The 23,988-nt window shown below is 41.3% G+C and overlaps 1 protein-coding gene across 16 annotated transcripts in view; it reads left to right on the top strand.

The window, feature by feature from the left end:
• Positions 1 to 23,988, top strand: part of CADPS2 (calcium dependent secretion activator 2) — a 914,362-nt gene that overhangs the window by 541,737 nt on the left and 348,637 nt on the right. For all 16 annotated transcript variants that reach the window (XM_075345069.1, XM_075345070.1, XM_075345068.1 and 13 more), the window contains one exon: positions 20,503 to 20,606. In XM_075345069.1, the coding sequence (XP_075201184.1) occupies positions 20,503 to 20,606 (104 nt within the window). The remainder of the gene's footprint in view (positions 1 to 20,502; positions 20,607 to 23,988) is intronic.

Here is a 23,988-nt window from a genome sequence, read left to right as displayed (position 1 = left end):
GAACATTCTATCTGCAGAATTTCTTGAGAAAAAAAGAATGTGCATGTCACTTCTTTTCTGCAGATACCTGCGTTTTTTTGCCATAGATAATGGTTAAAAAAACCGCAGGGACCAACCTGTGGAAAAAACGCAGCAAAAACGCGGTAAAAACACATGCAGTTTTTGGTGCATTATTGGTGCGTTGTTTGACTGCAAATGCGCTAATCTTTCAGACTCAAGAAATTTGTTGAGAAAAATCCTTTTTCTAGTGTGAACAGAGCCTTATGGGGCAGCTGTAGGCTGGTATTTTGGGGCTGGGAAGTTCCCAATAACTATAGACCAAATGAGGCTTCTTTTTTGTCGGACAAGTTGTACTTTTGAATGACACCATTCATTCTGCCCTATATTGTACTGGAAAACGGAGGAAAAACTCCAAAGTGTGATGAAATTGCAAAACAAAAGTGCAATTTCACATTTGTTTTTTGAGGTTTTTTTCTTTACCATGTTCACTATATCTTTAAGCTAACATGGCATTGTGATTCCACGGGGGTCATCAACTGTCTTGACAACCCATTGGCACCCCACGATCATGTGAAGGACACACAGATAGATGGGATCAATGGTGTGCTTTCTGTCAGCGCATATTAAATACCACTGTCAGTGACTGAAAGCACCATTTATTTGGTTATATGTGGATCTCGGATTCCAACGCGGCTGTTAGAAGCACTTGATGGCTGATTAAATCAGCATTCAAGTGTGTGGAAAGATGCGGGTTCAGCGTGTCAGCCTTCATAAAGAGCAGGGACAAGGCCAATGAGGTAAAGATATGCCACTGATTTTGAAGAGGTTACTAAAAAAAACAAAACACACAAAGCACTGAACATATGAATAGTAAAGTAGTTTTATCATCAAAATGAATAGGAAAACTATTTCTAAAGTGTTAAGGCAATATGTCCCTATTTTTTTAAAAGTGGACCTTTTGCAATAAACTGTGCAGATAGCCTAAAAATCATCCTGTAAGTTTGATCTGATTGGAGAGATTTTCTCATCTGTCTTTTTCTGAGCTACACTGCTATCTAACCACAGACCATATTATAGGAGAATTGAACTTTGTGGTCATAAATCAGATGAGTGGAGCTCAGAAAACGACAGATAAAAAAAAAGTTACAAACTCTCCTGTCAGGACAAACTGACTGGCATTCTCCGTTATCTCATCCAGCCAGCTGTGCTGTGAAACAAAGAATTTGGAAAAGTCAAATGATGCAGAATTTTTAAACGGAGTCTGCTGCAAGGTTTGTGCTATGTAATGTGAGAGCAGCATGATCTAGGGGCAGACACCGCGATTGCAGCAATGTATGCTGGAATGCTTAGCTCTGTGTAACCCCGCCACACCTCACAGCTTTTTGAGTACACTGTACATTGATAGAAAGCTTCTGGTCAGTGATGGGGTTACACAGAACAGTTGACAGGACACCTAGTCCTGTAGTGATAATCTCCTGCTGATAAAACACTGAACTAAAACAGCATCACATAGCCCAGTAAGTGACACATCACTGGACTCAGGCTTTCAGCACCTACATCATGCTGCTATCAAAATACATAGTAAAAATCTGCTAACAGATTACCCTTAATAAAAGCCGATTGCAGAAATGATTTTTGACCCATTATACATCTGTGCATTAAAAATTGAAAATTTTCCCTAAAGGCTCCCATATCGTCTAAAGCCCCTTTTTTGCCACACATCAGTGACTTCATTGGTGTTTCCGGCTGAAGCCTTTATAAATAGGAGTCAGGCATATCTACAGACCTCCTTTTTGGCAGTGTGTGCTCTTTTGAGTTGGGCACAAAAATGCGGTCAATTGCATTTTTATGCCAGCTTCAAAAAGGTGGAAACTGCTGAAAACAAACATGCTGGGACATAGAGCACAAACTGACTCCATCTACTTCATTAAAGTCAATGGCCCCCTCAGCCATTTTTCAGGGCTTCAGATGGAAGTCCCAACAGAGCCACTGCCATGGAAAAAGTGATGTGAGCATAGCCTTTATAAAATTTTCCACTTCATAGCTGGACCCCAAACTAGTCTGGCTCCACCACCAGCCAGCTTCTCCCAGCGCCTCAAGTGTGTAAATAGGGAGACACCTGTCATTCTCCTGCAGCTGCACTGGGAAGAGCCTTCCAGGTGCTGAGCCGGACTAGTCATTTACGATGTAGTCCCCAGACAGATCTTTAAAGTACAAATTGTCTGAAATGCCGGGGCATTTAAGAGGAATATCTATCTGGCTGCATTCGTATAGCAGAAATCATTAGACTAGATCCCTTTAAAATAAACTAAATTTGTAAAGCGGTGCCACAGTTTTTTGGGCTTAAAAAAGGGTCTGAAAGTATGGCAAACAGGTGATGTAACTTTAGTCTACGGTAGGTAGTCTAAATATGCACCAAATATATCATTTAGCCAGAGACCATGTAATAAATGTGGTGCTAAATCAATCTTTAACGACTTCTCAGTCCTACTAATCCGGCACAATCTCTACCAATGTCTGGATATTTGGTGACCACACTAATGTTATAAATTCAATTTATATAGTGTGCAATTTACTTGAAAAATCTGAGTTTTTATTTTTTTTTACATAAACAAGGAGCATTGCTTGGTGATTTTTTATGTTGTCTTTCTTTTTTTAGCACTTTTTTTCTATATTTCATTATTTCAGTAGACACCTTTTTCCCCCAATCTAAATGCCACATTAAATTGATTTGAGGAAGAAAACAAAACAGCACCATTTGCACTATAATGGTATAGTGTTTTCCCATTGAGTTAGGTACTAATCAGAGCTGACCAACATGTATGTAAAAAGGCATTTTTTTGTTTTAAAGCTGTATCTGCCTCAAAATGCTTGTGAAAAGCTCAATGAGAACATATCCATAGGGAGCATATGGCTCAGGTGGTATAATTCCAACAACGTCGTTTGGCTATTGTAATAACCTTTACTACGTATGGCGCCTTTTTCAGTAACCCACTGCTTTTTCTGTTAACAGGGAATTATTCTTGGAATTTATACTATAATGATGGCAGAGTTCAATGACTGTGGGTAAAGCACTGAAAAGGGATGGAGTACATACATGGCTTTTGTATAAATGGCCTTGGGGAAAAAAATTGAACATTTCTGGCTGGAAAAGCTACTATAACTGCTATAGCCATTGCATTTCTGTTAAACATTCTTTGTAAGATATATACATTACGCTGCCAGCATGGAAGGCTTAATGTAGAAACATCTTTGTTTTCATTTCAAAGCCATTCAGTGATGGCTGTTAGACAAGTGTTAATCACAACCTGAAAAATCAGCAGCAGAAATGGTCACTTACTACTTTGAATAACAATCTTCCACTTACCATTATGTGTGTTCTGTGAAATTAGATCTGACGTTACAGCGAAAACTCGCTTATCTGTACTCATGATCGAAAACAGACAATTTTGTTCAGGATTTCTGTTCGGTTTCCTATATTGATGTAATGAAAATGCATTGTAACATTAATTATTTTGTGAGCTGCTGTTTATGAGCACAACACTTTTATTAATAATGACTCCCTTTGTGTGTTCATTCTTTTCTCATATTTAAAACCTTTCCACCGAAGCCAGTTTTCACTTTTTTGAGCAAACCAAATTTTTCAAATCTGACGTGTCCCTTTATATAGTAATAACTGGAACGTTTAGACATATCCCAGAAATTCTAAGATTAGTTTTTTGTGACACATTTTATGAGTCCTTGTTTGTGGTAAATTGAGGTTGATAGCATTTGAATTTATTTAATAAATATTGTAAATTTGAGTAAGAAAATTTAGCAATTTTTTAACTTTTTATGCTAATTCCCCTCACCAAAATAGTAAATAACCGTTACAAATGTCTACTTTCCGTCAGCTTCTTTTTTTGAGGGGTTTTTTTATTTTATTAGGAGTTTAGAAAGGTTTAAAGGTAAAGTTGTAAAGTTTAAACGTTTAACAAAATTTTGCATTTTTTTTTAAGAAAACTTTCAAAACGTATACAGTTAGGTGTAGAAATATTTTGACAGTGACAGAGTCTTCGTGATTTGGGCTCTGCATTACACTACTTTTTATTTAAAATTAAACAACTGAGATGTAATTGAAGTGTAGACTTTCAGGTTTAATTAAAGAGGTTGAACAAAAATATCCTGTGAAAAGTTTAGAAACTACAACCATTTTTCCACAAAGCCTCCGCATTTCAGGGGCTCAAAAGCCTAAAGTTACTTTGCAATACTTTGTACTCGTAGAGAATCCATTGCAGTTAATGACTGCGTGAAGTTTGGAAGCCATGGATGTCACCAAATGCAGGGTTTCCGCCTTCGTAATTCTTTGCCATGCCTTTACAGCAGGTGACTTCAGTTGTTTTTTGTTTGTCGGTCTTTCTGTCTTAAGTTTTGTTTTTAAGTATGTGAAATGCATGCTTGATGGGGTAGAGATCTGGTGATTGACTTGACCATCGCAGAATGTTCCACGTCTTTGCCTTAAAAAGCTCTTGGGTTGCTTTCACAGTATGCTTTGGGTCATTGTTCATCTGTACTGTGAAGCGCCATCCAATCAATCTTGCTGCATTTGGTTGAATCTGAGCAGAGTATTGCTCTGTACATTTCCATTGAGAGATACTTTCACCGCATGTTGTGGATTCACAGCAACAGCTTCCAAATGCAAAGGCCACACCTGGATTCAGCTCCAGACCTTTTACCTGCTTAATTGATGATGGATTAAGGTGGGAATTGCCCATGAAGCCCGTTACAAAGGTTTTGATAATTGTCCAATTACAACTGGTCTCTTGAAAAAGAAGTAGCTACATATTACAGATCTGTAATTCCTAATCCTGTACTCCAATTAAGATATGAATACCCTGAAAATAAAGTTGAGAGTCTGCACTTAAAGCCCATGTTGATTATATAAGTGTAAAGGCCGCTTTACACGCTGCGATATCGGTACCGATATCGCCAGCGTGCGTACCCACCCCCATCAGTTGTGCGACACGGGCAAATCTCTGCCCGTGTCGCACAACATCGCCCGGACCCATCACACGGACTTACCTTCCCTGCGACGTCGCTGTGACTGGCGAACCGCATGCTTTCTAAGGGGGCGGTTCGTTCAGCGTCACAGCGACGTCACAGCAGCGTCACTGAACCGCCGCCCAATAGAAGCGGAGGGGCGGAGATGAGAGGGACGAACATCCCGCCCACCTTCTTCCTTCCGCATTGTGGCCGGGAGGCAGGTAAGCAGAGCTTCCTCGTTCCTGCGGTGTCACACGGAGCGATGTGTGCTCCCGCAAGAACGAGGAACAACTTTGTTACTGCTGCAATAACGATATTTGAGAATGGACCCCCATGTCACCGATGAGCGATTTTGCACGTTTTTGCGACGGTGCAAAATCGCTCATAGGGGTCACACGCAACGGCATCGCTACAGTGGCCAGATGTGCGTCACAAAATCCGTGACCCCAACGAGATCGCTGTAGGGATCTTGTAGCGTGTAAAGCCCGCTTAACTTGAATATCTTTTGGTATACATGTAAGATGCCAAAACCTGTATCACTGTACAAATATTTCTGGACCTAACTGTATATTTGATAGGCCACTTCACTTCTGAAGTGAGTTTTGAAAGGCCTACATGTCAGCTTCCAAGCAATACTTCATTTTGAAAGCTGACCCCTCAGATTATTTCAGGCCACATTCAAGAAGTTTGTTAATTCTTCAGGTGCTTTGCAGGAATTGACACAATGTCGAAGGAAACGAAAACTCAATTTGTTTCCAAAAAAATGTTTCTTCAGCCCTAAGTTGTTTTTTTTTCTTTTTAATATTTGTACATATCCCTGTGTGGAAAATAGTTATACAAGTTGAAAAGTGACACGGATCCATGGAGTTCAACCTTTCTCCACCAATTATACATTTTCTATTGCTAAACTATTTATAACGCACAATGCCATTTGTTGTGAGAAAAGTAACAGCATTTAAAAACGGACTGGATGTAGTATCTGCCATTTTAACTTCTTGTGGTAGGGCATTTCGCAGTCTGACTACTTTAACTGTAAAGAACCCTTTTTTATTTACTTGATAGAATCGCCTTTCCTCCGCATGTAATGAATGTCCTCTGGTCCTTTTTAAGATCTTTGGAAGGCGTGTCATGTGCCCAATATCCATGGACCTTCCCAGCATTAGAATACCAGCCCCCAGTTGTCTGCTTTATCTTGACTGGATATGAAACTTGAGAGTGCGGTGGTTTTTAAAATGATTTATTTAAATTATTTTTCAAAACTACTTGCAGTCGCCCCAGTTTTGATACCCAGCCAAGATAAAGCAGACAGCTGGGGGCTGGTGTTCACAGGTAGGGGAGGCCCATGGTTATTGGGCCTCACCAGCCTAATAATAGCAGTCGACTGTCGCCCCAGACTTGTCGCATCCATTAAATGTGCCAATCCCAGAGCTTTAAGTCAAAAGAAATGAACACCCACCACAAAAAAATCCTATATTTAAAAAACAAAAAACACACTCTCTCTCCAATTTATTAACCCCCAAAACACCCCTGCACTTCAGGTCCAACGTAATCCACACGAGGTGACGTCAGTGAGTTTACCTAACATCACAGCTGTCTGTTCCCATGGTACCCCAGCTGTGACCTCAGGTGAACTGACCTTAGGTGAATTCAGTGACCTCACCTCAGGTGAATTCATTAATGTCCATGCCAAACTACCAGATTAGGTGATGTGCACCCTTTGAGTATTTGGTTGCAGATATTTTTGTAGCAAAACTACATCTCCTGGCAGAACAACGCTCAAAACCGCATAAAAACGCATGTGGTTTCAGTGCTTTTTTTAGTCGTAAGATGCAGATTTGGTGCAGAATAGTCTGCAACTAAATACTCAATGTGCACAAATTGCCTAATCCGATAATCTAGCATTGAGTTCAAGGAGTTCACCTGAGGTCGCTGCTGGAGTTCCCACAGTACCCAGCTGTGACCTCAGGTGAACTGACCTCTGGTAAATTCATTGAACTCTGTGACCTCACCTCAGGTCAAATCATGAAACTCAATGCCGGATTACTGGATTAGGCAATGTGTGAACATTGAGTATTTGGTTACAGACATTTCTACACAAAATCTGCATGTCCTGGCAGAAAAAGCGCACCACCAATGTGATGCATTTTTCTGCCAGGAGAAGCAGCGTTGTTGCAGAAATTTGTTGAAGACATTTCTGCTCCAAATCTGCATCTCCTGGCAGAAATTGCACTTTAACTGCATAAAAACGCATGTGGTTTTGGTGCAGATTTTTTTATTAGAAGAAGCAGATTTGTTGCAGAAATGTCTGAAGCCAAATACTCAACGTGTTTCCATTGCCTAATCCAGCTTTTACTTCAGTGACTTCAAAAGCATTAAAATACACCTTTATTAATATAGTCCTAAAAAGAGCAACGTTAATTACTCTGATACAAACAAGTCAAACTCATAAAGCCATCACTACCTACGGTGAATACACCATGGCCACTTAAGTCAGCCTATTAAAGGACATACCCAACAGGGGTCCTATCTAGTGATGGCCACAAGAGAAAATGAACACAAGAAAAAAACCAAACAAACAAACCAAAAAGTGATATTGCTGTGAGCAAAGGACAGTGGTCCAATTGACAAAAAAAAACACAACAAAAGAAATAATACCTAAAAAAACAAATCAATGTGCACTCATCTTCCTGACAGTGGTCAGTCATATAAATACATTAATACACAATAGATTTTCCAGGTATTAAAAAAAGGATTGGTCTCACCCAGTCCCTTTTTGTGTGAGGTCATGCAGTCTCTTGATCCCAATCAGTAGAGTCGTCCACCAAATACTGACCCTACCACTCTTTGGGTTCAAAAAATAAGAAATAACTGCTGCCCCGGACTTCCGTCCTCACAAGGACGGACCACATCTAAGGTCTCAAGCTGGACCCCTATGCTGACCCTGATGACATCCCGACATCCCGACGCGTTTCGTCATTCAGACTCCTCAGGGGACATAATAATTGTCAGTCAGGTCCTTGTTGCCAGCCCTCACCAAACCATAGTGTCAGAGACTGGTAGAGAGTGGTAGGGTCAGTATTTGGTGGACGACTCTACTGATTGGGATCAAGAGACTGTATGACCTCACACAAAAAGGGACTGGGTGAGACCAATCCTTTTTTTAATACCTGGAAAATCTATTGTGCATTAATGTATTTATATGACTGACCACTGACTCACCAAACCATAGTGTCAGAGACACTATGGTTTGGTGAGGGCTGGCAACAAGGACCTGACTGACAATTATTATGTCCCCTGAGGAGTCTGAATGACGAAACGCGTCGGGATGTCATCAGGGTCAGCATAGGGGTCCAGCTTGAGACCTTAGATGTGGTCCGTCCTTGTGAGGACGGAAGTCCGGGGCAGCAGTTATTTCTTATTTTTTGAACCCAAAGAGTGGTAGGGTCAGTATTTGGTGGACGACTCTACTGATTGGGATCAAGAGACTGCATGACCTCACACAAAAAGGGACTGGGTGAGACCAATTCTTTTTTTAATACCTGGAAAATCTATTGTGTATTAATGTATTTATATGACTGACCACTGTCAGGAAGATGAGTGCACATTGATTTGTTTTTTTAGGTATTATTTCTTTTGTTGTGTTTTTTTTTGTCAATTGGACCACTGTCCTTTGCTCACAGCAATATCACTTTTTGGTTTGTTTGTTTGGTTTTTTTCTTGTGTTCATTTTCTCTTGTGACCATCACTAGATAGGACCCCTGTTGGGTATGTCCTTTAACCCCTTAAGGACGAAGCCAGATTTGTACTTAATGCCCAGGCCATTTTTTGCAATTTTGACCAGTGTCACTTTATAAGGTTATAACTCTGGAACGCTTCAATGGATCCCGGTGATTCTGAGATTGTTTTTTCGTGACATATTGGGCTTCATGTTAGAGGTAAATTTAGGATGATATTTTTTTATTTTATTTGTGAAAAAATCTGAAATTTGACAAAAAAATTAAAAATTTTGCAAGTTTCAAACTTTTAATTTTTATGCCCATAAACCGGAGAGTTATGTCACACAAAATAGTTAATAAATAACATTTCCCACTTGTCTGCTTTAGATCAGCGCAATTTTTGAAACAAAATGTTTTGGGGTTAGGAAGTTAGAAGGGTTCAAAGTTCATCAGCAATTTCCCATTTTTTCAACAAAATTTACAAAACCAATTTTTTAGGGACCACATCCCATTTGATGTGACTTTGAGAGGCCTAGGTGACAGAAAATACCCAAAAGTGATACCATTCTAAAACCTGCACCCCTCAAGGTACTCAAAACCACATTCAAGAAGTTTATTAACCCTTCAGGTGCTTCACAGGAACTAAAGTAATATGGAATGAAAAAAAATAAAAATTAACATTTTACCTAAAAATGTTACTTTAGCACTAATTTTCTTACTTTTTCAAGAGGTAACACCAAAAATTGGACCTCACACTTTGTTACCCACTTTCTTATGAGCGCGCCGATACCCCACATGTGGTCAGAAACCTTTGTTTGGGTAAATGGGAGAGCTCGGAATGAAAGGAGCAATATTTGCATTTTGGAAAGCAAAGTTGGCTGAAACAGATTGCGGGCACCATGTTGCTTTTACAGATCCCCTAAGGTACCTAAACAGCAGGAACCCCCCTCAAGTGACCCCATTTTGGAAACTAGACCCCTTAAGGCTTCTATCGAGGGCTATACTGAGCATTTTGGACCCACAGGTACTTCACAGATTTTGATAACGTTACTTTGTCATATTGAAAATTGTAATTTTTTTCTCAAAAATGTTGCTTTAGCATCAATTCTCTCACTTTTTCAAGAGGTAATTCCAAAAATTTGACCCAAATGTTTGTTACCCACTTTTTTATGAGCGCGGTGATACCTCACATGTGGTCTGAAACCTTTGTTTGGACAAATGGGAGGGCTTGGAACGAAAGGAGCAATATTTGAATTTTGGAAAGGAAATTTGGCTGAAAAAGATTGCGGGCACCATGTTGCATTTGGAGGACCCCTAAGGTAAGTAAACAGCAAAAAACCACCACAAGTGACCACATATTGGAAACTAGGCCTCTCAAGGAATTTATCTAGATGTTTGGTGAGTACCCTGAACCCCCAGGTGCTTCACAGAAGTTTATAACGTTGAGCCATGAAAATAAAAAAATAAAATTTTACCACAAAATTGTTACTTCAACCAGGTAGCTTTTTTTTTCACAAGGGTAACAGGAAAAAAATTCCATGAAATGTATTCTGCAATTTCTCCTGAGTTTGGTGATATCTTATATGTGGTGGAAATCAACTGTTTGGGCACACGGCAGGTCTTGGAAGGGAAGGAGTGCAATTTGACTGAACATTTGGCTGGAATAATTAGTGGACGCTATGTCGCATTTGGAAAGCCCCTAAAGTGCCTAAACAGTGGAGGCCCCCCACAAGTGACCCCATTCTGGAATCAAGAAACCTCAAGGCTTTTATCTAGGTGTATATTGAACATTTTGAATCCACGAATACTTCACAGAATTTGATAAGCTTAGGTTGCCATATTGAAAATTTTCATTTTTTTCACAAAAATGTTTCTTTAGCATCACATTTCTCACTTTTTCAAGAGGCAACAACAAAACGTATACCCCACAGGTTGTTATCCAATTTCTTGTGATCGCAGGGATACCCCATATGGGGCCAAAAACCTCTGTTTGGATATATGGCAGGGCTTGGAATGGAAGGAGCACCATTTGAATTTTGGAAAAGTTGAAATAAATTGCGCGTACCATGTCACATTAGCAGGGCCTCTTGGGTACCTATACATTAGAAACCCCCCATAAGTGACTCCATTTTGGAAACTGGACCCCTCAAGGATTTTATTAAGGAGTATAGTAAGCATTTTGAATCCACAGGTACTTCACAAAAATGTTGCTGTAGCAACAAATTTCTCTCTTTTAGGCTATGTTGCCATGATCCAGCAACACGGCGTCTAGTACACAGTGTCAGCCTTCCTGCAGAGATGTGAGTGTTGTCCACGGGAGAACGCAGCTGCCCATGCCCACGATTTGGGTTCAGGCTGCTGTGGAGCTCTATACTACCTGCAGAGCACACTCATCTCCGCAGCATAAATTGACATGCTGAGGCTCGGGAAGCTGCGCCACAGGTCGGTTTATGCTGCGGAGAAAAGAAGCACAGTGGGCACGGGATTTCTAAAAATCCTTCAACTGTGCTTCTACTGCACAACGCAGCGTTATGGATGCAGGGAAAACAATCTGCGCCCAAAACGCTGCAAACCCTGATTGTGGGCACACAGCCTAAAATGCTACAATGGATGAATGGATAGATGTCAAACATATATAACGTCCCACCCCCCTGCATATTCTAAGCTGGCGCCCTTTAGTGCCTTTCATGTGGCACTAAAGGGTGCCTAGCCTTGTATTTAGCCCAAAAAGAAAAAAAAAATAATTAAAATAAATGACGTGGGGTCCCCCCTATTTTTGATAGCCAGCTAGGGTAAAGCAGACAGCTGTAGCCTGCAAACCACAGCTGACAGCTTCATCTTGTCTGGTGATCAATTTGGAGGGCTCCCCAAGCTGTTTTTTTTTTTTTAATTATTTATAAATAAATAATTAAAAAAACAAACAAACATAGGGTCCCCCCAAATTAGATCACCAGCCAAGGTGAAGCTGACAGCTGGGGTCTGGTATTCTCAGGGTGGGAAGAGCCATGGTTATTGGACTCTTCCCAGCCTAAAAATAGCAGGCCGTAGCCGCCCCAGAAGTGGCGCATCCATTAGATGCGCCAATTCTGGCGCTTCGCCCCAGCTCATCCCGCGCCCTGGTGCGTTGGCAAACGGGGTAATAAATGGGGTTGATACCAGGTGTGTAATGTCACCTGGCATCAAGCCCAGCAATTAGTTATGTCACGGCGTCTATCAGATACCCGACATAACTAATTGACAGTAATAAAAAAAAAAATTGACAACAAAAAAAAATTTATTTGAAAAAACACTCCCCAAAACATTCCCTGATTGACCAATTTATTGAAAAGAAAAAAAAAAATCCACTGTAATCCATTTGGACGTCCCACGTCGACTCTGGACCTTCTAGAATATGGGGGACACGTTCAGGGAACGTATCCCCCATTTTCTAGGAGGGCAGACCCTCCATTTGAGGAGAGTGGGTGCAAAGAATCTGCACCCACTCTCCCCGGGTCACAGCAGCAGCCAGCGTCCTGAACACAGGAAGCTGTCAGCTGCTCTGCACATGTGACCGGCGTCTGCTGTGAAGGAGCCGGAGGAGGGGGCCGCGGGGGATCAGCGCTCCGACAGGTATGTATGACACCGGGGAATACCGGGGGGGATAGGGGGGGACCCGGCAGGGCCTAGGGAGCAGGTTTCTGTCGTATGTGTTATGGCACATACGACAGAAACCATAGGAACAGTGTAAATGCGGCCGGCGCGCTGCTGTGCTCGCCGGTGCGCGCGGCCATCTTGGATTTTCGGGAGGGGGTTGGGGGTCGGGGGGGCACTTTGGGGATACCGAGGGACCGGAGGGAACCGGGAAAAAGATTTATCTCCCATCTGACATGTTTGATCATGCCAGATGGGAGATAAATCATTTTTTACCGGCGCGGTCATTTACTGTAACCTGATCATCGGTATACGGTGTATACCGGTCATCAGGTGAGCGGGGACCGGAAAAACCGGCCAGAATCATGATCTCCAGGGTCTCAGCTACCCCCGGCACGGCAGCTGAGACCCCGGAAATTTTCTGACTCTGGGGGGCGCTAGACCCTTTTTTCCGACCGCCGTTAAAAAGCGGCGGATCGGAAGAAGTACCCTAATTTGCCGCCGTTAAAAGGCGTATCGGCGGTCGTTAAGTGGTTAATAGGCTGACTTAAGTGGCCATGGTGTATTCACCGTAGTTAGTGATGGCTTTATGAGTTTGACTTGTTTGTATCAGAGTAATTAACGTTGCTCTTTTTAGGACTATATTAATAAAGGTGTATTTTAATGCTTTTTTTTGCACACTAACTATTTGGGATTGCTGATTTACTTCAGTGACTTCACCTGAGGTGATGTAAATGAGTTCACCACAGGCCAGCTTACGTGAGGTCACAGCTGGTGTACCATGGTGAATTCAGTAACGTCACCGCTCACAGCTGTGGCTCCATCAGTGTGTCCCTGATGCCACAGTGAGCGGGCACATTTTCTAATGTGACCACACATTGCAACCTCAGATGTAGGAAAGTCAGTATTGTCATGGAACCTCGTGTGGATTACATCAGACCTGCAGGGGTGTTTTAGGGGTTAATAAATTGGAGAAAGAAGGTAGCTTTTTTAAATAAAGGATTTTTCTCTGTGTTTTGTGTTTATTACTTTTGACTTACAGGGTTTGTAATGGGGTGGGTCTCATAGACCCATCCCCATGACTAACGTCCGGCTTGATGACAGCTGTGATTTTAAAACAAAATTCTGTCATTAACACCTTATATTAACCCAATTGCCACCACTCAAGGGCTTTTGGGATGAGCCATGTAAAGCGCCAGAATTGGCTCATCTAATGAATACGACAAGTCTTGGGCGGCTGCGGGCTGCTAATTTTAGGCTGAGGGGTGCCAATAACCATGGCCTCCCAGCCTGATCATACCAGCTCCCAGCTATCTGCTTTATCTTATCTGAGTATCAAAATTGGGGGAGGTCGCTCGTTTTTTGAAACACAGCCAAGATAATGCACACAGCTGGGGGCTGCAGCCTGTAGCAATCTGCTTTATCTGTACTGGGTATTAATATGCAGGGCGACCCTTCGCTATGGTTTCCAATTATTTATTTATTACGCTCTACAACCAATCACAGACGCCAGCAGTCTGACTGCAACAAATCACAGACGCTGTCATAGAGGGTGGGTAAGGAATGCAGTGAATATGCATTAGACTTCATTATGAGACCCGGAAGCAGTGTGACAGTTGCGTGTGAGACACTCGAAGTATAACTGTCCTGCTCTAATCCCCATATTTCTTCCTTTTACAGTCCCTTAGCCCTGACAAACACAATTTTTATTTTACAGCACACAAGTTCAGTCTCCCTACACTTATTTGGGGTTCGGCATCTGGGTTCAAGTTTAGGTTCTAGTGCTGTCCCGAACTGGACATTTTTTTTCTTTTTTTATGGCCAGTCATTATGATAATGGTGAAGCAAAATGTGTGTACAGATATTTTTATTTAAGTGGTGTAGTTTGTGGAAAACAGTCATAAAAAAATAGATTTTCGTTTGTGTTATTTGACATTTTATAAAACCTGCATCATTTTAATTTTTGCATTGAGTAATGCTTGGATTTTTTTTGTGTGAAAAGCTGAAACTTTTATTGATACCAATTTGGGGTGCATGTGACATTTAATCTTTTTTCATTGTATCTTTTTTTAGTCCGTGTCCGAGTTTAGATGCTGAATAAAGCTTGTTGAAAGGTTGCAGCATAGCCAATCAAGTTTTTTTGGTATGGGGAAGATGCCTGAATGCCGCTGGGCACAAAGTAAAAAAAAATGACGTGGAAGTCCCCCTTTCTTTGATAATTAACTTAGGTGAAGCAGACAGGTGGGGCCTGCAGTATTAAGCTGTCTGCTTTATTTTGGTTTGTTTTCAAAAATAGAATGGACCCCATGCCATTTTTTTAATTTAAATAATTTTTAAAGAAATGATCTGGGGTCCCAAGGTAAAACAGACAGCTGAGGGATGGTATTATTAGGGTGGGAACGCCCATGGTTATTTGACCTTTCCGAGCCTAAAAATAGCAACTCGCAGCCAACCCAGAAGTGGTGCATCCATTCGTTGCTCCAATTCAGGCTCTTTGCCCAGCTCTTCTCAATTGTCCTGGTGCGGTGGCAATCGAGGTAATACATTTGGGGTTGATGTCGGCTATGAATTGACATGGCTCTCTCAGACATCCCATTACTAACCCGGTAAGTGTAAAGTAAAAACATACACACACAGGAAAAAAAAAGTTTATTTGGATAGAGATTCCCACGCATTCCCTTGTTCACCAATTTATTACTTAAAAAGAAATCCTTGAAATTCCGATGTAATTCAATGGTGTAATGTCAAACAACATCCATCAAATCCTATGGAGCCTTGTTCATAGGTCACGACGGTCAGTGACAAGCCCGGAATTTCTCATGCTCATATTACCCCAATTGCCACCGCACCAGGACAATCGGGAAGAGCCGGACAAAGCATTAGAATTGGCACATCTGTTAGTTTTAGGCTTTGAAGGGCTGTAAAATACCTATGGGCCTGATATTACCAGCTGTCAGCTTTACCTGAAAAATAGGGGAAGGGCCCACACTTTTTTAAATTATTTGTTTTTAAATAATTTTCAGAAACGGCGTGAGGCCTCCACTATTGCTTTACAATGGCTGGTTATCAAAACTAATGTGGACCGCACGTCCATTTTTTTTTAAATTTGTTCCTTATCCTTTGTTTGCAGGGTAGTTGTCCTGCTTGTACCCCCATTTAGCTTCCTTTTGCAGTGCCCTAGCCTTTATTATGACCATTTTACAGCACCAAAGTTTGGTTCCCCATTGACTTTTATAGGGTCTGGGGACAAGTTTGGGTACTGAACCAAACTCAAACACCCACAGGTCCACTCATCCCTACCCATTGGGGCCACATGATCGCTCCATGTCAAATGCTAAAATGCCACTGTTAGAGATTGTCAGCCTATTTAAATGGTAACAGCCACAATTGGTGGCTAGCTCCAGCCACTGCTGTTAGACACAGATACTAGCTCTCTACTATACGTGGAGAGATCCCCGCTCCGGAGCCCCTTCCACACACGGGCACTCAAGTGCTGATGATGAACTTGTTTAACCCCATTACGACCGCGTTACGTTTTAAAACTGCACCAAAAAAGGGTACTTATTCCTTTCTGCCGTTTTAAAACGGCGGGCAGAAAAAAGTGTATAGCGCCCCCCAGCGTCAGAAAATCTCCGGGGTTTCAGCTACCGGGGGTAGCTGAGACCCTGGAGATCATGATTCGGGCCGGTTTTTCCGGTCCCCAGTCACGTGATGACCGGTATACACCGTATACCGATCATCAAGTTATAGTAAATGACCGCGCCAGTAAAAAATGATTTATCTCCCATCTGGCATGATCAAACATGTCAGATGGGAGATAAATCTCTTTCTCGGTTCCCTCCGGTCCCCTCGGTATCCCCAAAGTGCCCCCCCGACCCCCAACCCCCTCCCGAAAATCCAAGATGGCCGCGCGCACGGCCGATTACAGCAGCGCGCCGGCCACATTCACACTGTTCCTATGGTTTCTGTCGTATGTGCCATAACACATGCGACAGAAACCTGCTCCCCAGGCCCTGCCAAGTCACCCCCTATCCCCACCCCGGTGTTCCCCGGTGTCCTACATACCAGTCGGAGCGCTGATCCCCCGCGGCCCCCTCCTCCGGCTCCTTCACAGCAGTGCTGGTCACATGTGCAGAGCGCGGCTGTCAGCTTCCTGTGTTCAGGACGCTGGCTGCTGCTGCTGCTCGGCACTTTGCAGTTGTGACCCGGGGAGGGTGGGTGCAGATTCTTTGCACCCACTCTCCTCAAATGGAGGGTCCGCACACCTAGAAAATGGGGGATACGTTCCCTGAACGTGTCCCCCATATTCTAGAAGGTCCAGAATCAACGTGGGACGTCCAAATGGATTACAGCGTATTTTTTTTTCTTTTCAATAAATTGGCTAATCAGGGAATGTTTTGGGGAGTGTTTTTTCAAATAAATTTTTTTTTGTTGTCAATTTTTTTTTTATTACTGTCAATTAGTTATGTCGGGTATCTGATAGACGCCGTGACATAACTAATTTCTGGGCTTGATGCCAGGTGACATTATACATCTGGTATCAACCCCATTTATTACCCCGTTTGCCAACGCACCAGGGAGCGGGATGAGCTGGGGCGAAGCGCCAGAATTGGCGCATCTAATGGATGCGCCATTTCTGGGGCGGCTGCGGCCTGCTATTTTTAGGCTGGGAAGAGTCCAATAACCATGGCTCTTCCCACCCTGAGAATACCAGACCCCAGCTGTCAGCTTCACCTTGGCTGGTGATCTAATTTGGGGGGACCCCACGTTTGTTTTGTTTTTTTTAATTATTTATTTATAAATAATTATAAAAAAAAAAAACAGCTTGGGGAGCCCTCCAAATTGATCACCAGCCAAGATGAAGCTGTCAGCTGTGGTTTGCAGGCTACAGCTGTCTGTTTTACCCTAGCTGGCTATCAAAAATAGGGGGGACCCCACGTCATTTATTTTAATTATTTTTTTTTCTTTTGGGCTAAATACAAGGCTAGGCACCCTTTAGTGTCACATGAAAGGCACTAAAGGGCGCCAGCTTAGAATCTGCAGAGGGGGGTGGACATTATATATATGTTTGACATCTATCCATTCATCCATTGTAGCATTTTACGCTGTGTTCCCACAATCAGGGTTTGCAGCGTTTTGGGCGCAGAGTGTTTTCCCTGCGTCCATAACGCTGCGTTGTGCAGTAGAAGCACAGTGGAAGGATTTTTAGAAATCCCGTGCCCACTGTGTTTCTTTTCTCTGCAGTATAAACCGACCTGTGGCGCAGCTTCCCGAGCCTCAGCATGTCAATTTATGCTGCGGAGATGAGTGTTTTCTGCAGGTAGAATAGAGCCAAAGTCCACAGCAGCCTGAACCCAAATCGTGGGCATGGGCAGCTGCGTTCTCCCGTGGACAACACTCACATCTCTGCAGGAAGGCTGACACTGTGTACTAGCAACATTTTTGTGAACTACCTGTGGATTCAAAATGCTTACTATGCTCCTGAATAAAATCCTTGAGGGGTCTAGTTTCCAAAATGAGGTCACTTGTGGGGGGTTTCTGATGTATAGGTACCCAAGGGACCCTGCTAATGTGACATGGTGCGCACAATTTACTTCAACTTTTCCAGAATTCAAATGGTGCTCTTTCCATTCCAAGCCCTCCCATTTATCCAAACAAAGGTTTTTGGCCACATGTGGGGTATCCCTGCGCTCACAAGAAATTAGATAACGACCTGTGGAGTACACGTTTTGTTGTTGCCTCTTGAAAAAGTGAGAAATGTGTCGCTAAATCAACATTTTTGTGAAAAAAATTAAAATTTCAATATGGCAACCTAAGCTTATCAAATTCTGTGAAGTATTCGTGGATTCAAAATGCTCAATATACACCTCGATAAAAGCCTTGAGGTGTCTTGTTTCCAGAATGGGGTCACTTGTGGGGGACCTCCACTGTTTAGGCACCTTAGGGGCTTTCCAAATGTGACATAGCGTCCGCTAATTATTCCAGCCAATTGTTCAGTCAAATGGCACTTTTTCCCTTCCGAGCCCTGCTGTGCACCCAAACAGTTGATTTCCACCACACATAAGGTATCAGCATACTCAGGAGAAATTGCACAATAAATTTTATGCTGATAGTTTTCCGTGTACTCTTGTTAAAAAAAAAGCTATCTGGTTGAAGTAACAATTTTGTGGTAAAAATATATTTTTTTTATTTTCACAGCTCAACATTATAAACTTTTGTGAAGCACCTGGGGGTTCAGGGTACTCGCCAAACATCTAGATAAATTCCTTGTGGGGTCTATTTTCCAGAATGGGGTCACTTGTGGGGGACCTCCACTGCTTAGGCACCTCAGGGGCTCTCCTAATGCAACATGGCGTCCGCTATTGATTCCAGCCAATTTTGCAGTCAAGTTGCACTCCTTCTCTTCCGAGCCCTGCAGTGTGCCCAAACAGTTGATTTCCACCACGTACAAGATATCACCAAACTCAGGAGAAATTGCGCAATAAATTTCATGGTGATTTTTTTCCTGTTACCCTTGTGAAAAAAAAGCTACCTAGTTGAAGTAACAATTTTGTGGTAAAATTTTATTTTTTATTTTCATGGCTCAACATTTATAAACTTCTGTAAAGCACCTGGAGGTTCAGGGTACTCACCAAACATCTAGATAAATTCCTTGAGGGGCCTAGTTTCCAATATGGGGTCACTTGTGGTGTTTTTTTGCTGTTTACATACCTTAGGGGTCCTCCAAATGCGATATGGTGCCCGCAATCTTTTTCAGCCAAATTTCCTTTCCAAAATTCAAATATTGCTCCTTCCATTCCAAGCCCTCCCAATTCTCCAAACAAAGGTTTCAGACTACAAGTGAGGTATCACCGCGCTCATAAAAAAGTGGGTAACAAACATTGGGGTGAAGTTTTTGGAATTACCTCTTGAAAAAGTGAAAAAATTGATGCTAAAGCAACATTTTTTAGAAAAAAATGAAAATTTTCAATGTGACAATGTAACGTTATCAAAATCTGTGAAGTACCTGTGGATCCAAAATGCTCACTATACCCCTAGATAGAAGCCTTGAGGGGTCCACTTTCCAAAATGGCGTCACTTGTGAGGGGTTTGTTCTGTTTAGATACCTTAGCGGACCTGTAAATGCAACATGGTGCCCTCAATCTATTTCAGCCAAATTTGCTTTCCAAAATTCAAATATTGCTGCTCCTGTTCCGAGCCCTCCAATTTGTCCAAACAAAGGTTTCTGACCACATGTGGGGTGTTGGCGCGTTCATAAGAAAGTGGGTAACAAGTTTTGGGGTTCATTTTGTTGTGTTATTTCTTCTAAAAGTGAATAAATTTGGGGTAGAGCAACATTTTAGGTAAAATTTTATTTTTTGCTTTTTTTCATTCCACTTTGCTTTAGTTCCTGTGAAGCACCTGAAGGGTTAATAAACTTCTTGGATGTGGTTTTGAGTACTTTGAGGGGTGCTGTTTTGAGAATGGTGTCACTTTTGGGTATTTTCTGTCACCTGGGCCTCTCAAAGTCACTTCAAATGGGATGTGGTCCCTAAAAAAATGGTTTTGTGAATTTTGTTGAAAAAATGGGAAATTGCAGATGAACTTTGACCCCTTCTAACTTCCTAACCCCAAAACATTTTGTTTCAGAAATTGCGATAATGTAAAGTAGACATGTGGGAAATGTTATTTATTAACTGTTTTGTGTGACATAACTCTCTGAGTTAAGGGCATAAAAATTAAAAGTTTGACAATTGCAAAATTTTTAAAATTTTCATCAAATTTCTGATTTTTTCACAAATAAAAGCAAAAAATATCATTCTAAATTTATAACTATCATGAAGTACAATATGTCACGAAAAAACAATGTCAGAATCACCGGGATCCGTTGAAGCGTTCCAGAGTTATAACCTCATAAAGTGACACTGGTCAGAATTGCAAAAAATGGCCTGGGCATTAAGGACAAAACTGGCTCCGTCCTTAAGGGGTTAAAATGGTAAAGATTGCCGATAAATGAATGATATTGGGATATGTTAATAATTTCACCCCTAAAAGAGTAAATACATTGTATTAGATTTGATGAAAGAAATAACAGATTTATTATCATTTTTAATAATACCCGAATTATAGTATAGTTTTTTTTATTATTATTCAGAAACTATGAGTCAAGAAGAACCTTCAAAGAAACTACGTGATGTGCTTCATCTTGCCGAGCTGTGCATTGAAGTACTACAGCAAAATGAGGAGCATCACTCAGAGGTAATGTAATCGTATAATAATGATAATTTTTATTTGCAACGATCCAAAAAAAAATTGTCATTGTACAATATTTGCCAGATCTTTAAAATATTTTCGGAACTTTTATTGAGTAAATTGTTTCTAATCTCTAGTAAATTAAGGACTTTAAAACATCTGGCTCAACTTTTGTTTCAAAATTATATATATATATATATATATATATATATATATATATATATATATATATATATATATCATTTTTTAAAATTATTTTCATATTTTTTACCTTGCACCTGCCATGTGTGAACATGTTCTTGAAATTGTATTTGATATTACAGAAACATCTGTCTGTAAAATCTGAAAATGACTCCCAAGGGTATATGTTCTCCTCAAGAAGAAAAATCACTGCTAACATGTTTTAGTGTGTGAAGAATAATTTATGAATTTTTACATCGATATATTAATGTTAAAGAAGACAGATCAACCAAACCTAAATACAGATTGTTTTTAGTAAAATTTGTATAAAAGGTAGTTAAAGTGATTGTCCAAAAGGAAAATGACTGGAGAAGCCGCATGGCTGACCAATCATGACCAAGCAGTAGAACCTTTCAGATGCCCTCATGGTAATCTTATAGTCGTTTTTTTGTTTTGCTGCCTAATGTTTCATGTCTTTCTCTTACTTTGCAACACATTTAATGGATTTGTGTAGGGGAAAGAGGTATGTATATATAATTTTTCAATGTTCCATTTTGAAACTTTTTTTTATGTGAGAGTTTTGCACTTCTTTGTTTTTGGAATTATTCAGTATGCAACCTTAATTTAAAAAAAAAAAAAAATTGTAAACATAAGAAAGCAAGAAGGACTTGGAAATCTCTTATTGGCATATTTTTCACTTCCCAAACATTTACAGAACATTGTGAAAAGAAGAGGGCATACTACACAATGGTAGCCATGGACCTGTCCCAACTTTTCCGAAATGTGTTGCTACCATCTGTTTCTAGATTGGACATTTTTCCATTTTCTTAGAAAAAGCTAACTTTTACCTTCTGATCTGTGTTGTATGTTTTGTTGAATAAAATATGGCAATAAGAGATATCTAAATCATTTAATTCTTGTTTTCCTTACATTTTACAGATTCCCAATTATTTGGAATTGGGGTTGTAGTTGTCTGGTAATACAATGATAAAATAGTTTTTAATTAATTCCTTTCAAATCATTTGGATAACTTCCTGAATGTTACTGTTTTTCTTTTTTTCTAAAATTCACATTATTTCCTTTGTGAGGTTAGATCTGATATAAAGATTGCTGCTCTTTCTACTGTAATGTAAACTTAAAGTGTATAGCCATATTTGGGGATTTTTTTTTTTACTTAAATGCATGAATTTAGGGCTAAAAAAATCCAAACATTTTTTCAATTAATAATTTTTATTTTTATAGCGCCAATATATTCCACTGCACTTTCCACCTCAGAGGTTCATATACAAACAATAAGTAACAGTTATAGAACATGCAATAAAGGAAAAATAATGACAACCCTACTCAGAAGAGCTTACAATCTACAATGGGGTGAGGTGGGCATCACATAAGGTTCATGTGCTTATTTACAAACGACAATCCAGCCATCTCGAAGAAATGGGGGATAGATCAAGGTTGCTTGAGTCAGTCACCGGCCAGTATTTGTAATGCTTTTGGGCGCAGTGTAGTTTGAAGGAGAGTTATGTTCTGAAAAGTAGTGAAGTAGATCTACATGAATTGACTTTCATTAGGGAGGGGGATAGGGATGTGTTTTTAGGGAGCATCTGAAACTGGGTAAGTTGTGGGGGAAGCATTCCAGAGGATTGGTGCAGCTTGGGAGAAATTTTGGAGCCAGGAGTGAGAGGTTAGGATTAATGTGGATGTTAGTCGAAGGTAATTTGTGGAGCACAGAGAATGGGTAGGGTGATAGACAGAGATGAGGGTGGAGATTTATGGGGGTGCCATGCTGTGAAGGGCTTTGTGGGTGAGAAAAAGCCATTTAAATTGGATCCTATAATGTGTGGGCAGCCAGTGCAATGACTGGCACAGAGCGGAAGCGTCCGAATAATGCATAGCCAGATAGGTGACCCTGGCTTCAGCATTAAGGATGGACTGCAGAGAGGAAAGTCTATTTAGGGAAACGCCAATAGATTTTTTAGATATTTGGTACTATTTTGCTTTTACAGGCCCTTTGTTTCCCTGCACATTCTACTTTAATGTGGTCTGTGGCCATAAATCAGTTAATGTACAGTAACTCTTTGTTGTCTGTTTCTGAGCTCCTAACTTTTTTGTCAAAACCAGCAGTCCATTTATTTGGCTGCTGGTAGAGGAGTATATGACAAGACCCGTCCATTAGCGCCCCCCCCCCCCCTCCTCACCACAGGCTATTGTATGGACAGAAGTGATAATGTGGAAAACTAAACTGGAGAAAGTGGCCGATCTCTCTAAACAGTCAGTGAGGTTGTTCTGACAATCCAACAGGAACATTTGTAGCTCTTTTGGTATTTCACTTTTTCTGAGGTCCACTCAGCAGATTTATGATCACAGACCAAAGTAAAAAGGTGGTTCACCCTTTTTCATTACTAGCCACATCGATATGTTGAGAAACAAGGTTTCTCTCAAATACCTTGTGTTTCCAATAGTGCCTGTGAGCGGCTCTATTGCGGTCCGCTCATCCCCATCGCGTGACCCCCAGACTCCGTGACCTCTGATGTCTGGTGATGTCACATCAACTTCCAGTTGACTTGACATCCATGCAGCCAGCCTCAGTCGTTGTCACTCACTGGGCCGTGGGCGGCGTTTCATCGCTAATCACATCCCAGCGTCGGTCCTGCTTGCGGCTCTACAGTGAAGGAGACAGCAGGGAGATGCTGGGCTGTGACACTCGACTGTGACGAGCGGTGAAACGCTGCCCACATCCCAGTCCCTCAAGAAGACTGCAGCCCACCTCATTTCATGGGACATCACCGGACATCAGAGGTCACGGAGCCTGGGGGGTTACGCGATGGGGATGAGTGGACTGCAATAGCGTTGCTAACAGCACTATTGGCAACACAAGGTATTTGAGAGAAACCTTGTATCTCAACATAATATCAATGTGGCCAGTATTGAAAAGGGGTGAACCACTCCTTGAAGGTTCTATGTACTGGGAAACAAGAGTTCTAAAAGCCAAGTGGTGCATAATTTGTAATGAAACCCTACTTTATACATTATTTTATTTTTAAATTAATTGTCCCTGATGGTGGCCAATTCATTTAAGCCCCCCCCCCCATACATTTCAGATGCCTCTGATGTTAGCAACCTGGCCCAACTCCTCCAAACACAGGAGCTGTTGCTGAGTTGAGCACTTTCTATGAAGAAACCACTGCCAGATTATCTCGATACTTGT

This window comes from Anomaloglossus baeobatrachus, chromosome 4, assembly GCF_048569485.1.
Source record: "Anomaloglossus baeobatrachus isolate aAnoBae1 chromosome 4, aAnoBae1.hap1, whole genome shotgun sequence".
Classification (NCBI taxonomy): Eukaryota; Metazoa; Chordata; class Amphibia; order Anura; family Aromobatidae; genus Anomaloglossus; species Anomaloglossus baeobatrachus.
The sequence above is the reverse complement of the archived record's forward strand: the minus strand, read 5'-3'. Positions and strand labels throughout refer to the sequence as shown.